This window comes from Ascidiella aspersa, chromosome 1, assembly GCF_963924565.1.
Source record: "Ascidiella aspersa chromosome 1, kaAscAspe10.2, whole genome shotgun sequence".
NCBI classification, from domain to species: Eukaryota; Metazoa; Chordata; class Ascidiacea; order Phlebobranchia; family Ascidiidae; genus Ascidiella; species Ascidiella aspersa.
Window position 1 is genome coordinate 5,529,284 of NC_139447.1, and position 13,872 is coordinate 5,543,155.

At 42.4% G+C, this 13,872-nt stretch overlaps 2 protein-coding genes across 3 annotated transcripts in view; one reads left to right on the top strand and one right to left on the bottom strand.

Moving 5' to 3' along the window:
• The window catches only part of LOC146166720 (homeobox protein Meis1-like), a 46,738-nt gene extending 42,027 nt beyond the window's left edge, over nucleotides 1–4,711 (top strand). The window contains exons 10-11 of one of the 2 annotated variants that reach the window (XM_083386286.1): nucleotides 3,641–3,807; nucleotides 4,300–4,711. In XM_083386286.1, the coding sequence (XP_083242412.1) occupies nucleotides 3,641–3,807; nucleotides 4,300–4,637 (505 nt within the window). In that variant the 3' untranslated portion in view covers nucleotides 4,638–4,711. The remainder of the gene's footprint in view (nucleotides 1–3,640; nucleotides 3,808–4,299) is intronic. The other variant, XM_083386294.1, reaches the window with a different exon arrangement.
• Nucleotides 4,712–12,437: 7,726 nt separating this feature from the next.
• LOC146166721 (uncharacterized) overlaps nucleotides 12,438–13,872 on the bottom strand; it is a 103,316-nt gene continuing 101,881 nt past the window's right edge. Inside the window, exons 101-102 of the mRNA XM_083384792.1 lie at nucleotides 13,078–13,152; nucleotides 12,438–12,506 (exon numbers count right to left, since the gene is read on the bottom strand). Of these exons, the coding sequence (XP_083240918.1) occupies nucleotides 12,438–12,506; nucleotides 13,078–13,152 (144 nt within the window). The remainder of the gene's footprint in view (nucleotides 12,507–13,077; nucleotides 13,153–13,872) is intronic.

The window sequence follows — 13,872 nt, forward strand, 5'->3', positions numbered from 1 at the left end:
CCCCGAACGCCTGTCGTCGCCCGGTTCCGCGTAGACGATAATCCCCACCCCGCGCTACCCACATATCACCCAACGATTCACCCATGGGGTTCATCGCCATTTACGGCAACAACTCTCGGCGAAACACGTCGGGCTCCAATAACAGACCAGCTGCTGTGTAGTATTAGCGGCTTCAACGGTCGACTATGGTAATGGGTTCGCTGTGTTTCGCCCTACATGTGAGGTCTTCGCACCGCCTCCAAATATGGCCTGGAATCCCGGGTCAATACTTGTTTACCGCCGCTGATGCTGGCAATTAGGAAAAGCGGCGCTGGAAAATGTCTTACCTGGGTATTTCGGCGAGGCACTTTGCTTAATTGAGCGTTCCAAACTGCCTTTTTTGGCCACTGCTACCTGATCGTACTCGCTTGTAAAAATAACGCACTTTAATCGTTTTTCAACTGGTTTCTTTGATTCTTGTTGAATCGACAGTTGACCCTGTTAATTTAAATTAAGTTGCCCATCCGCAGAGCGCAGTAAGTTCACGCCACACATGGACGAACGTAAAATAAACAAACGTCGTGGTGTTTCTCAACAAGGCAACGTCGCGATGCAAAGCGTATACACAACACTGAGCAAAGACCTCGAAAACCGCGAGCGCTCTTGTTCACGAAACCTGCCCTACTGATCACGTCACAGGATGACGGGGCATTTCGCGGAACGCGTAGGCAGAAGGGGTTTCGTTGCTCCATATCAGAGAGTACACGTTTCCGAAAAAAAACCCAGACGCGATGAGTTTGCCGAAAGCGGACAGATTCTCTGTTTCCCAAATAGAGCGTAAAGCGTTTTTTTGCCATTCATCGAACATAAGAGCGGCAGGTGCCTGGTTCTCCGCTCATTTAATCCCATCGCATCCTTTCGTCACTTGCTTATTAGAGACGAGCGCGCCCAGCTGAACGATGGCGGTTTGATAACGCGGGGGCGCAGCGGCATAGCGACACGTTTATGGGGCGATAAGGGGCCCCAGGCACGGATCCTGGTTTGCTCACCCCCTTGCCGCGCGCGCTCGCCCCATTGTGACGAAGCAAAGCGCGAGCGGCCATTGTTTACTTCGCGAGTGCGGAATGCGGCCCGCGCGCCACGCATCATTTACCCCCCTCCTCGGAGTGGGACCGCGACCCCCCTAAACCCCCATCACCCGCATCCGAACCCCAATGAGTCTCCACTAAGATGGAACAATGAAGTAATCTCGGCCGCCGATGGTGTTTTTTTTCTGCTTTCGCGCTCTTAAACATCGCTGGCCGAGAAAAATAAAGCGAGCCTCGCTCCCATTGTGACATCACAGACACGTCACGCCCACTTTATCCGCTGGCGCATTTACGCGCGCACCGTAGCGTGACCGCTCGCCGGCATTGTGACGAAATAAGGCGTAACGCTCGGGCCCGGGCACCGCGGCTTTCCCGTCAGTTCTCTCCCCGCGGGCGGACGATCGCTCAAAGATGGGGCTGGAAACCGTCGTGGGGTCGTGACCCCTTCGCCGCTTTCGTGTTCTCATTGTTGTCGCGATGATGTGGCGCGCCGGGGAAGAAAAAAAACGGCCATTGTGCTTTGCCGCGATCTCTCAGCGAGAAATTTCCTTGCTTCGCGAAAAGCGAGCTTTTGAGACGTAAACAGCCTGTTTTTTTTTTTCGGGATGCCGAACGGATATTAAAGTCCCTGACCCGTTTCCAATCTTGTCCGAATATAAGTGTGTTTATGGCGCGCGGCCGAATTCCAAGATTGCGCTTGAAACTTGGCAACGCCAGACAAGCATTTTTACGTCACTGGCAGACACTTCCGAAAGAGCCAGTGAACTTCGCAGTGAGACTATAGTGTGTTGGGTTGGAGCCAACGTAACATTTACACCCACCAGATCTATACGCTAAATGTGTCGCGACTTTACAAAACCTCCGTGTGTTCAATGTACATTGCTGGAGAACAATATCTGCCCCTCCCTTATTTTTTGGTATTTGTAAAAAGTTTAAAGTGAAATATGGCCGCAAACGTTGCAATTCGCACACATATGCCAGTGTTTTTTTACACATCATTGCAGTTTCACACACATTATGGCACAATCCAGACATCCTCTTCTCAGGCTTTGTTCCACTTTTTCCCAAACCCTTTAACATTTGTCCGAAGGCAGTTGTTCAAAACGGGAACCGAAAGCTCCGTAGTGCCAGTCGCTTGTGCCACGGGTGTTTGTTTTCACTGAAGAACTCCAGAGCCGTTTTAGCTGATCCTCGAAGCCAAACAGAGCGTCAGGCGGTGGCACCGCGCGCGGGGTCTGCGCTTCGTCAGCCCTTATCGGGCCGTCTTATCTCGCCAGGGCAAGACTGGAGGGCTCTACTGCTCAGCGCCGAAGCAATGCGGCACGGTTGCCAGTGGGGCCCTTTGTAGGGGGGGGGGGTGCGCGCGTGGGAATCGATCCGCGCTCGCCGAAAATTAGCGAGGCTAATTAATCTGTTCAAGGGCCGTCGGTCCGTCGGCTCGCACGCCAACGCCGAGTTGTTACTTTAGCCGAAGGGCGATGCGGCTTCTCGCCCAAATCCCAGCGCCGTGTTTGCTCTGGGCGCTTCGCCGCCGGCTCAGCCAATCAGCAGCGACCCCGCTGACCTCGCGTAATTGTTCGGAATGCGGCTCCGACCCGTGTTGACGCTGCTAGGGGCAAAGGGGCGCGACACACGAGCCCAAAATAAGGTCGCTGACCGGTCAAAGCTGGACAGGAGACTGGGCCTATAAGGTCTGTAACACTGCGCCTAACACTCTTTATAAATTCGCGCTAACAACAACTATGCGTCTGTAAACACACGCTTCATTAGCCTCTCGACGAGGCGCCTTGCGGGGCCCCCAACCCCCTCGGCCCCCGCTTGGGTCCCCGGGGTGCGCTGGCGCCTCGCCGTGATTTCGCTTTCCGCACGAACGCGTCAGTGGGGTCGCATTCTGGGCCGCGCTCGGGGTTAAACAAATTGACTTCGTGTCAGATTTCACACGGGCGCCCACGCTTTGATATACGCGCTGCACCCAGCATTTGTTTTCCCCGCGCGGAGTCTCCATACAGCTTCACGACCGCTTAACTTGCTCGCCAAATATGTTCCTCTGTGTGATCAAATCGGTCCAAAAACATCTTATCGCCACTAAAAATAATAAAATTAATGACTTTCTCTGCAAGTGAACAGGGCTCTTTTGAAGTCCTGTATAAGTAATCCCGAATTCCCAGCTGTATTTCAATGCTTCCCTGCTAAATTCCGCCTTTTCGCACTCATTTTGTGTCCTTACATGAATTAATAATAACCTAAGGATAAAAAAAAACTTGCTCGCATTGTTTTTTTGGCGCCATTTAGCTCATACAAGCGTGAAGAACAGAGGCAAACGGCTTTTTAAGTTTTTCCAAAACATAGTTTGAAAAAGTTGAGAACAACCTCAATAAAAAAAAAATTCCGTAAGAAAACTATAGCCGAAGGTTTAAAAAAGCAAAATGAAATGCCTATTGATAAATGGAGAAAAAGTATAGCAGATAGACGAGCAAACCATGAAAAAGAGTCAAGCTGTGTAAATAATACATTAGGCCTCTTCAACTTACCTTCTCGATCAAGCAAAGCTAAATTCAACTTGTTTCACGCAGGTTCATTAACGCCCGACGAAGAATCGTGCAGCCCATGATTGACCAGTCAAACCGCGCCGTAAGCAACGCGATGGGACCTTACAGCCCCGACGGCCAGGCCATGGGCAACTTCATCATGGACGGACAACCCCACCACATGCCAATGCGCCCGCCCGGCTGGCCTTCAGGTAAAAAAAACACCAAACACAGAAATTGTTAAAAAAATGAAAATCAAAACAAATAAATAGATAAAACATTACAATATATTACTTCGAAAAATAAAAAGCTGTACTTTAAAATTGACACGTCCTTTTTATTTTGGGAAAAATATACTCAGACTTCTATATTACTACACAGCTGCGTCCCCTAAAATTATTTTTCTTAATTTTTTGGAAAACAATAAATCGCTTAGTTAGGTATTTGCGAGCTCTGACGTAATTTGAACACTTCTAAAATTCAAAAGGCGCTGGTCTAGAATCCTTCCACAATTTCGTCCAGAGGTTGAAATTGCTAACATTATTTTGGTTAGTTTGAGAGTTAGTGTTTGAGTTGGGGTGGGTCAAGTATTATTATTATATTTATTCTAACACATTTATGCCATCCTAAAAAATTAAAAAAAAAATTGTAAAATTAAAAAAATTGTAAAATTTCAAATCCCTAAAAATCCTATATCATTCCAGGATTCCAAGGCATGCCGGGAGCCGCCGACATGATGGCCGCCCAGCACATGTCCATGGCCACCAACTCCTTCAACGCACACCCGACCATGACGTCACCGCACTACGCCGGCCTGCATCATCAGTTACGTCATCCGCCCTCGCAGGCCATGATCCTGCCTGGCTCACACCATCACCACCACGCAGCCGCCGCCGCCGCTGCTATGATGATGCCTCACCACGCCGCTGCGGCCGCCGCGGCCGGCATGGGGCATTCCCACCACGGGCACCCCCTGCACGCACCCCAGGCCCCCATGAACCCCACCGATATGTCGTCGCACATGCTCGGCCACACGTGCTAGCGCGTCGCGGCCTTTTGGAGAATCTGCCGCTTGCCGTTGGGTGAGGTTTGTTCGCGGGACACACCGACTTACAGAGCTACACACACACACGATGGTTCCACGATGCTAAGCCCTTGCTCGCTACCTCTGCCAAAAGCACACACAGACACACAGAAGCTCACTTTATATTTCTCAAGTCGCCACACAGCTCCAACCGTCCCTCCCACCTTCGTCCATTCTCCCCCTGCGCCAGCGACAGCACACCTCCTCTGTGACGTCATAGACGTGCTATTTATTATTCAGTGTGACGCGAGAAACGCCCCTCTCCCCGTTCGACGCGCGCGCGATCTACGGTACAACGACGGGACAAAAAGGGCGCCGCCAGTGGGCGCTATGCACCGAGCGGTGGATTGTTGCAATTCGGACGGCGGCAAGTTTTTCTTTCGCCCTTCCACTTGGGAATGTGCAATTCTTTCTAGGCCCTGCTACACAAGAGATGCTTGTCAACAGGGCATCGCTACACTTTTTCTCGCTCTATGTGTTTTACCGACGACCCGAATGCAGTAACGGTCGCCTTCTTCTGTTTTGTTACGTCACGCGAACCGTGACGTAACGATTCCAATCCTGACGTCATTTGTTGCACCGGTTCGCCGATTTCGTTTTTTTCAGTCGCGGTTTTTCGATGTGCGTTTTCATCCACACACCACCCCTACACCCTGCTCGCGAGTTTTGTGAGAGCGCTGCGTTACTTTAGGCTTCGAAGCAACATTTCTTCAGCACACGTTTGTTGTTAAATTATTATTATCACCCCCTTTTGGACGCTGCTCTTTGTTTTCCATTTTTAGGGCGATTTCGATTCGTTTTTCATTTCTTGTTTTCATAAAATAGCAAATCGAAGGCGAAACTCCGAAAGTTCGAAAAAACTACCATTTTCCACCCCGATGTAGTGCTATAATTTCCTCGCCAAATCGAAATCATCACTTTCGTGAAGGTGTACTGACGCGTGACGTCACTCATCCATACCCCCCACCGCCGCCCTCCCCCCGTGCGTCTTTGTTACGTATTGAAACCTGTTTGTGTTGTCGAGTAACAAGAAAATGTCCTCTTTTTTTCGTGGTTGTTCGCGGGATCTTTTCCCTTTTTATACGAGTACTATTCTTTGTAACACAAAATAAAGACGTCCAAGAAGTGGAGATTTTTGCGAGTGATGATTTTTTAACCCTGAGGCCTTCCAAGCCCTTATTATAATAAAGGTTCGGGTTATAATTTAGTAATAGGTTTGTAAAGCAAAATAAATCGCTCATCTTTTGTACGTATATAGAAAGTATTTTAAAATATCATGTCATATTTGCATTCAAGAAAAGTTGTCAACACATTAGTTTAGAAATAATGCCCAGCTTGTAATTTTAAACCCACCCTAAAAAAGATTCGGATTATTTTAACATACTACCTACATTTTTACAGCTATTTTAGACAGGTTAATATACGGATGCCCAATATAAATTTGTATCTCTCGACTGATACGCGCAAATAGCAGTCAATAAGAATGATGTCACACGTATAAAACTCTTAATCCGATCCGGCAAAACTCCCAATTTAAACATTGCTATTTTAGCAACTTAGGATCATTACAAATACCTAAAACGGTTCACATTTAAAAAGTTTAATTTTTTCTGGAACAAAATGATAAAAGGACTCCAAAGTTTCGGATGAAGAAAGTTCGGAATGATGCAAAAATAAGAAAAAAATGCATAAATGAGGAAAACACCGAAACTCCTAAATTTGAATTTTGAAAAATCCAAAACTTTCGTCATATCTTAAAAATAGGTGAAAAAGCCAGCAATTTTTTAATCTATTCCAACATTTAGTCATAAAAAATGCTACTTCGTGCAGAAACGACTGAAGAAAATTCTAAAATACGTAAAATACTACTGTATTATTGTGTGGCGTGGTGTTGGAATTGTATGAAAGGGTTAAGGGACTTGCGAGTATGGTGTTGCAAATGATCCATTACTTTAGCCATCCCCGCCCCTTGTGTATTTAACTTTTCGTATAAAATTGTCAGATACAAACTGCAACCATACACCGAAGCCAGTCCGAAGGTCCGAAGTGTTGCCCTTCTTATAAAAAAAGCAATACAAATGACCAAGAAAGAGTGCGATTGTAACATTCCACATACATTGATCAAGTAAAAGATTAACAAACATACATTGATCTTAACGAACCGCCTATATGGCGTTAGGTTTGCGTCCTTTTAATTGTTTTTAGTTATGGATGCTAAAAAAGCACTGTTTTTTTCGAATATAAATGCTTAAAAAAGCAAGTCAGATAACGATAAATGGATTGTTTGCACAGTTTATCGAAAAAAGATGTGTTTCCAGTGACATAAAGGGCACTGAACCTCCACAATCAAGAAAATTATATGATTACCAGGATATAGGCACGGTGCTTATTTACAATCGGGAGCATCGTCGGTTTGATAGAACAACACAAATCAAGGCGTGGCCAAAAATATTTTGAGGCGTAAAAACAAGAATAAATTAAACAAGATATGTCCCGAAAATAAATTTTCGGCCCACATGTTAAACTCTATATAATATAAATCGTTTAATGGAGTTAACTATAAAGCATATGTGTTAAAATAGTGAAATTCAAACCTGCTTCTTCATGCGTATCAGGCGAACTACTTTAGGGGTGACAATAGTGACAAAAAGCATTCAGGAGAAAAACTAAGGAACAAACATGTTTCTAAACAAGCAAAATGGCCAAAAAGGTCGGTGCAAGTATTTTACAAAAAATATTTGAAAATAAAACCTCTCAAGCCTGTTGCCTTACTGAATTAAGTCAATTTTTTTTATTTTTCTGATCTTTACGAGTAAGACTATCGGTGTCATGTACCCAGGCGAGCCAAACTAACGCCAATAACAATTTTCACAATAAACTTGATGGTACATTACTTAACCAACAAATCGCTCTGAACTATATAGGTATTACACAACTATTCCGAGTGGGTGTAATACACAAACCATGACACTGTCAGTGCACCAAAACTTACCACCAAAACTTTCATCCAAATGTTCGTTAACAATAATAATTGCAGCCAAAACGAACTTTTGGTTTGTTGCTTAACATGTCGCATAAAGCAACAACTTTAGAGTATCTTTTCTGTGCTAGCATTTTACTTTTTTGTGGCCCCTGAGTATATTTTTGTGTGTTTATATATCTTGTTCTGTAACTTCGTGCTATTTTTTGTGTAATCCTTTCTAACCCATAAGCAGTCGACGGACGTGGGGGTGCATCCGTCACACATTGAGGGCGCAAAATACCACCCCTGTAACAGACATAAGCACCATACGAAGATTGCGCTCGGCGTAATTTAGCTGCCTTTTCCTCCTTAAGTGGATCTCTTGACTCATCAGGTGGTAACAGACATACTCCGCTTGTAAAAACTTGTGCAGGCTTGACCAATGATTAGGACTACCATATTTTCAGCTCCCAAAAGAGGACATTTTTTGCTGGCAAGAAAAACGAAAGTAGAATTGTTACGTTTGAGTTTGATGATGCATTTACATTTCTTTGGTAGACAAAAAGTACAAAAACAACAAATCAAATATATTTTTCAGATTCAGTCCGTAAACACTTTGCGGCTCCCTTAACTTTTGCCAATAAGGAATGATCATTTTTTACGAGATCATGAAATAGTTTAAACAAAATATCATTGAAATTATCTGTATGCTATATTGACCAGAGGTCGGCATCCTTTTTCTAGTCGCGGGCCAAAAACAAACTTGGAAAGGTATCTGCGGGCCGCACAACAATTTAACTAAGAATTGTGTTATTACAAAGGTAAAACAACGGCGTCAATCAGGCGGGTCTCGGATTTTTTACACTTAAAGACGTGTTTAATTACATTTAAGGAGGCAGTAAATTTTTGGGGCAAAGCGCAAAAAAAGTGTTTGTTTGGTGTAAAATTCGAGTCCACACGTCGTCATCCCTACTACTAATGAAAAGTGTAATAAACTACTTTCAAGAAACGCGATAACTTTGTTGTTCAATCTAGTGCAGCATTTGCTAACTTTTTAAGTCTTGGCGTACTTGGCGAGCGATGCGAGCGCTATTTATTTTTTTGGTATACCGTTATTTCTTTTAAATTTCTTGCAAGTTTTTATTACACTGCCGAAAATAATAAAATGTTAAAAAATATATGTCAAAAAATTTTAAATACGTATTCCGTTTGTCCGCGACGCACTTGTCAGCTTACCACGAACGTAAACTAACTGGATGTATAAAGATCGTTCACGCGACGCGCGAAAGTTTTTCGCACACACGTATAGTTACAATAGCAAAAAATTATGTGAAATAGACTCATGTCTAGTTTGTCAAATAGACGGCGGGCCGTAGGTTGCCGACCCCTGCTATAGACTAACTAGACAAGCTTCTGTAAGAAATAAGAACATAGCCTGCCATACAGTAACACTGAGGCCGCGGTCATAGCCGTGCATTTCATGTAAAATCCAGTTAAAGTGCGTCAACCACGCACAACTTTTGTCGAGCTAACGGTTTTCAGTATAATACTCCTTTCATCCAAGCAAATTTTACAAATAACATTATTACAGCCGCGCAATTTCAAGCTGCAAAATCATCTCCCCCGCGCAAAATCCAAAGTTTTCAATCTGGGGGCTGGTAGGGCAATTTGTTGGTAAACCTTTTTTAAACCAACAATTTAGCATGTTTCATGGCTACAGTCATTTGTTGGAAATATATACAACGTCTTGCCAGGGGCGCCAAATTTCAAAGGGTGGGGGGGTGGAGAAAATCAAAAAGGGGGTCCAGAATTTTAAACTTAGGGAATTCCCCTATTTTTCGTCTGACGTTAATGAATAATGACGTCATAAAACAGTGACAGTATGACGTCATAGAATGGTGATTGCAAGACGTCATAAAAAAACTAATCAGAAACAGCCAAATACGTTCAACAAAAGCGACCACGTGCGTCGTCGACAATCATGTCAGGCGCCAGCTGCGAAACCACGGTGTGCAATCGTTAACTTCAGGCAAAAAAAACAAACCAAAACCGTGAAATATGTACGATTAATTGTGGTAGAATCATACATAATTCGACTATCAGCAGCGAAGTTTTCAAGTTCCATGAACGGAACTAGCGCTAAATTACAAGCACGAATTTCGCCAGCTGCAATACTAAACAAAGAACGTTTTTCCCGGGTGTTATTATGCCACGATTAGTGCAACATCTGCGCCGAGCTGTGTTCCAAGTCAGCTAAATTACAAGCTGCGGTTGAGGGGAAATAAGTTGTGTCCATTGTACACTTAATGCTGGCTGGTTTGGTGGTGGAAAGAGCCAACCGCATGTCATATTGAATATCCAAGACACTGCGCTGCTTTGTCTTCAGAAGTAACATTGTAAAAAATTCATATTCACAGCGATATGTTGATGGAAAGGGCAACAGCAATGGCATGACCATTTCATAAAGCTTAGGGTACGAATGCTTAGTTTTGCCCAATAGTGGTAAGACTATCTTTTTCAAATCTCAATCGGGTTGCGTCTCTTCTCACGGCTATAAGAGTTCATTAAACTTTAATTTATTTTTTTTGTTATACTGGCGTAGATAATCAACTAAAAAAAATATTATTTTTTTAAGTTTTGTCATGGCCCACAGGTTGGAAACCCCTGAGTTAAACAAATGTCGATGTTACACCAACATCGAATATTAGCGCAGAGACCGAACAGCGAGGAACACAGTGCGTATAACTCGACGTTTTTTAGCGAGAAAAAAGAAAGAAGGTTTGACTTAGCGTTGTCAAATGTCGAATACACACTTGCTAATCAGTCAACCTAAACAAATAACAAAAGAGAAAAACTATTCAGCATTTACGGTCGACCAAACAAAAGATGAAAAACGGCGTTTTGCGCTCGATTTTGGTTTCGCATTAGATTAAGACACGTGACCCAATTACTCAAAATCAAGCCGCTTTGAACAGTTTGTTAAACCATGACAAAAAACGATAATATCACTTACAAAAAGGGGGTTAAAAACTCCCGTCCCCCTGTGTACACGCCACTGGGGGCAATGGATAATGTATAATATTTTTAGCCTTTATAAGTAATACATATTACACTTACAAATAATACTAATAATCGCATTTTGAAATTCCAGGGGCGAAAGGTTTTGTTGCTAAGCACAAGTAATGAAATTTGTATGTAAGCCTGCTCATATGGCCAACTGCGTACGAACGGTGCGAGTTGTTTTGCGCTAACCAAAAAGTAGTTTTGTAAAAACAAATCTTTATATTAGCAAAGTAAGCCTACATTTGTCCTAATGAGCTGTTCCGACTCGATTTAAAACAGTCCGATTTTGATTCCAGCCAAATTTGCCAATTCCATCGAGTCCCGAGTCTGGTTACGACTATACAGTCTGTATTCCACCTTTTGAGCAACTATAAGATGGATGTGCACAAATCCATATATAGGAGTGTCATATAAGTCAATCTCAACAACAGAAATACGTGCTGGAAAATTTTCCACATTATCCCATTCCACGGTTAATTGTATCTCTATAAGTCTATAGGGCCCAACTTTGGTATTCCACATGCGTACGTCGGACTAGGGACTTGTGTAGTCGTAATAGAATCCGAATCTAGCGAAATAAACGGACTCCTTATAATTATTTGGCACCGACGTGTTGTTCTTGCCCAGAGATCAACGACATTATCGCTTAGACTACGTCGCCTTACCCTCTGGCCTTATGCTGTTTTAAATATCTTAATTAAGCAAGGGTTTGTTGCGTAAATCGTTTTAAGTGAATTTATTTATAGATAACATAGTCGTTACCTAAAAATAAATCTCGAATTTAAAAGGGGGAGTGTATATACGTATATTGTTCGCCTAATTAACTTCCTAGAATACAGTTTATACATTTAATGATATTTAGGTAACCTTAGATTACCGTAGCAAAACAATTTCGCCACGTTGTGACACAGTTCATGCCATTTCACCACTCCAAGAAATTGCATCTCTGGTTTTTTTTCATATTTTGTTTCACATCAAGGTTTCCAAACAAGTTCTACAGTTTTCCACACGTGAGCAAACCTCACACCTTTGTATATTTGCTGTTGTAATGACCTTGTTAAGGAATATTTGAAAAATGTTATTTTTAATTCAGAGCTAACAAAGACCAATTGTCAGATATAACAAAGAGCAATTGTCAGATATGGCAAAGAGCAAAAGAGTCTTACGTTTTTGTTTCTTTTGAAAAAGCACTCAATTTTAAATCAAAAATAAAACATTTCAAAACTAGTTTAATACAAGATGCGATGTTTTATTCAGAGAAGTGGCACCGCAACTTTAATTAAATTTGTCGGCAAACAATGTTTTTTTTTACCACGACCGAAGAGTAGAAGTAGACCAATACGAAGCTTTTAGGAATTTTAGGAAAACACAAGTTTTAAATGTTTTAGATTTAAAATACACAGGTTAATAAGTTCCCAAATAAAAAATAATGTAATGCTGAAAGTGGTAGGTAAATCACGCAATAAACTTGAAGCATGCAATCATTGCATAACACAGTGAAAGCGGTTTTGTATATGAAGTGTCTCTATATCAAAAATAACACACACACAGTGCAAAAATGTCAGGTAACAACGGTGCAAGTATACAGTAATTGTGATTGTACGTGATGCTAGGTAAAGCATTACAAATAAAAAGTCAAACACTGTGAAACAATTCGAGCTGGAAAATAAGCTTGGTGGAGTTAATTTCTCACAATGAATTAGTTAATGGCCTGATTTCAGAAGATGTACAGCTTAGACCTCGTCCTCTGTTGTCTGTTCGTCATCCAGTATTGCTTGCAACAAACTGCCCTCTCGCTCGAGCTGAATAATATACAAGTTGGTTTTCAGCACACAGTGTTGTAATGAGTTAAGTCAATGACTTGACTCAAGTGGACTTAAGTCACTGTTTACAAATGATTTTACTTGGCTTTAGTGTATTGGGCAAAATGACTTGACTTGACTTAAGTCTTTTTGACAAATGACTTGTCTTTTTGGTAAATGACTTGACTTAAGTCTTTTAAACGAATGACTTGGGCTGAAAAGAAGTGTTTTCATTCAACATTTTGCATAAAAATGGCTTATTTATCTCAATTTTAGCACACACAAAAAACAATTTGTGTGCTATATGTTGCGTTTTTGTAGTTTTGTAGTTAAGTTATATCTCATAGACGGACGAGTGTACCAACGTTAACAGTTTAACGTTGCATTTTTATGAAAAGGACATGACTTGGAATTGACTTGTTCTTATAATGACCTGACTGGGACTTGACTTGTTATTTATTGCAAAAACTTGACTTAAACTTAAGTTATTTTAAAATGACTTGTTTAGAACACTGTAACACAGTTAAAACAAATCAAAGAAAACATAAGCCACCTGTCGATTAGTACTTACATGGGGATCGTCAACAAACTCTCCATCGTTAGTGGCTTCCTCTGGTTTATCTCCGTCGCCAGTTCGCTGTGAATCCTAACAGTATATACGGCTGAGTTAAATGGTTGTGCGCTTATTCCACATCAAGTTCTGTAATTGTGTTTAACTACACAAGATACCTTCGGAGATACTTACCGAACTCAGTCAGCCTGATCAGGTTTTATTGCAAGCAAGGTCAGACTAGCAAAAACCACTAACCTGCGGCGAGGTTCGAACTCACGACCTCCGGTCATGCCGGGACAATCGCTCTACCAACTGAGCTACGCATGCCTAGAAAGGAGTGAGTCGAGAAACAACCATAGCACCGTTGCCTGCTGCATCCTGTTCGAACATCGTGAGTTCGAACCTCATCGCAGGCTAGTTGTTTTCTAGCCTTAGCCCATTTCTTGCTTGCAGCATTGCAATCCTGATCAGGTTGACTGGTTTGGGTAAGCCACTCCAAAGGCATCATGTGAACTGTGAATGCCATTATTGTTGGCCAGTAGACCTCCCATAAACGGGCTTAATCACGGATATACACATTGTGTATAATTATGTATGTTTCATCGAGTTATTATGCGAATCGTACTCATTTGGCTGGCTTTTTGGACTCGGTGACATCTATTTATTTTCGAAATAAACAATAGATAGTGAGCAGTATGCTTTTGATTGGTCAGTTGTAACTGATTGAAACAGGTTTCGACAAATTTGGAAGCGAAAAACAAAAGTTGACAAAATCTAAAATAAAGTGAAAAGCATAGCAACTTTTTTTTTTTG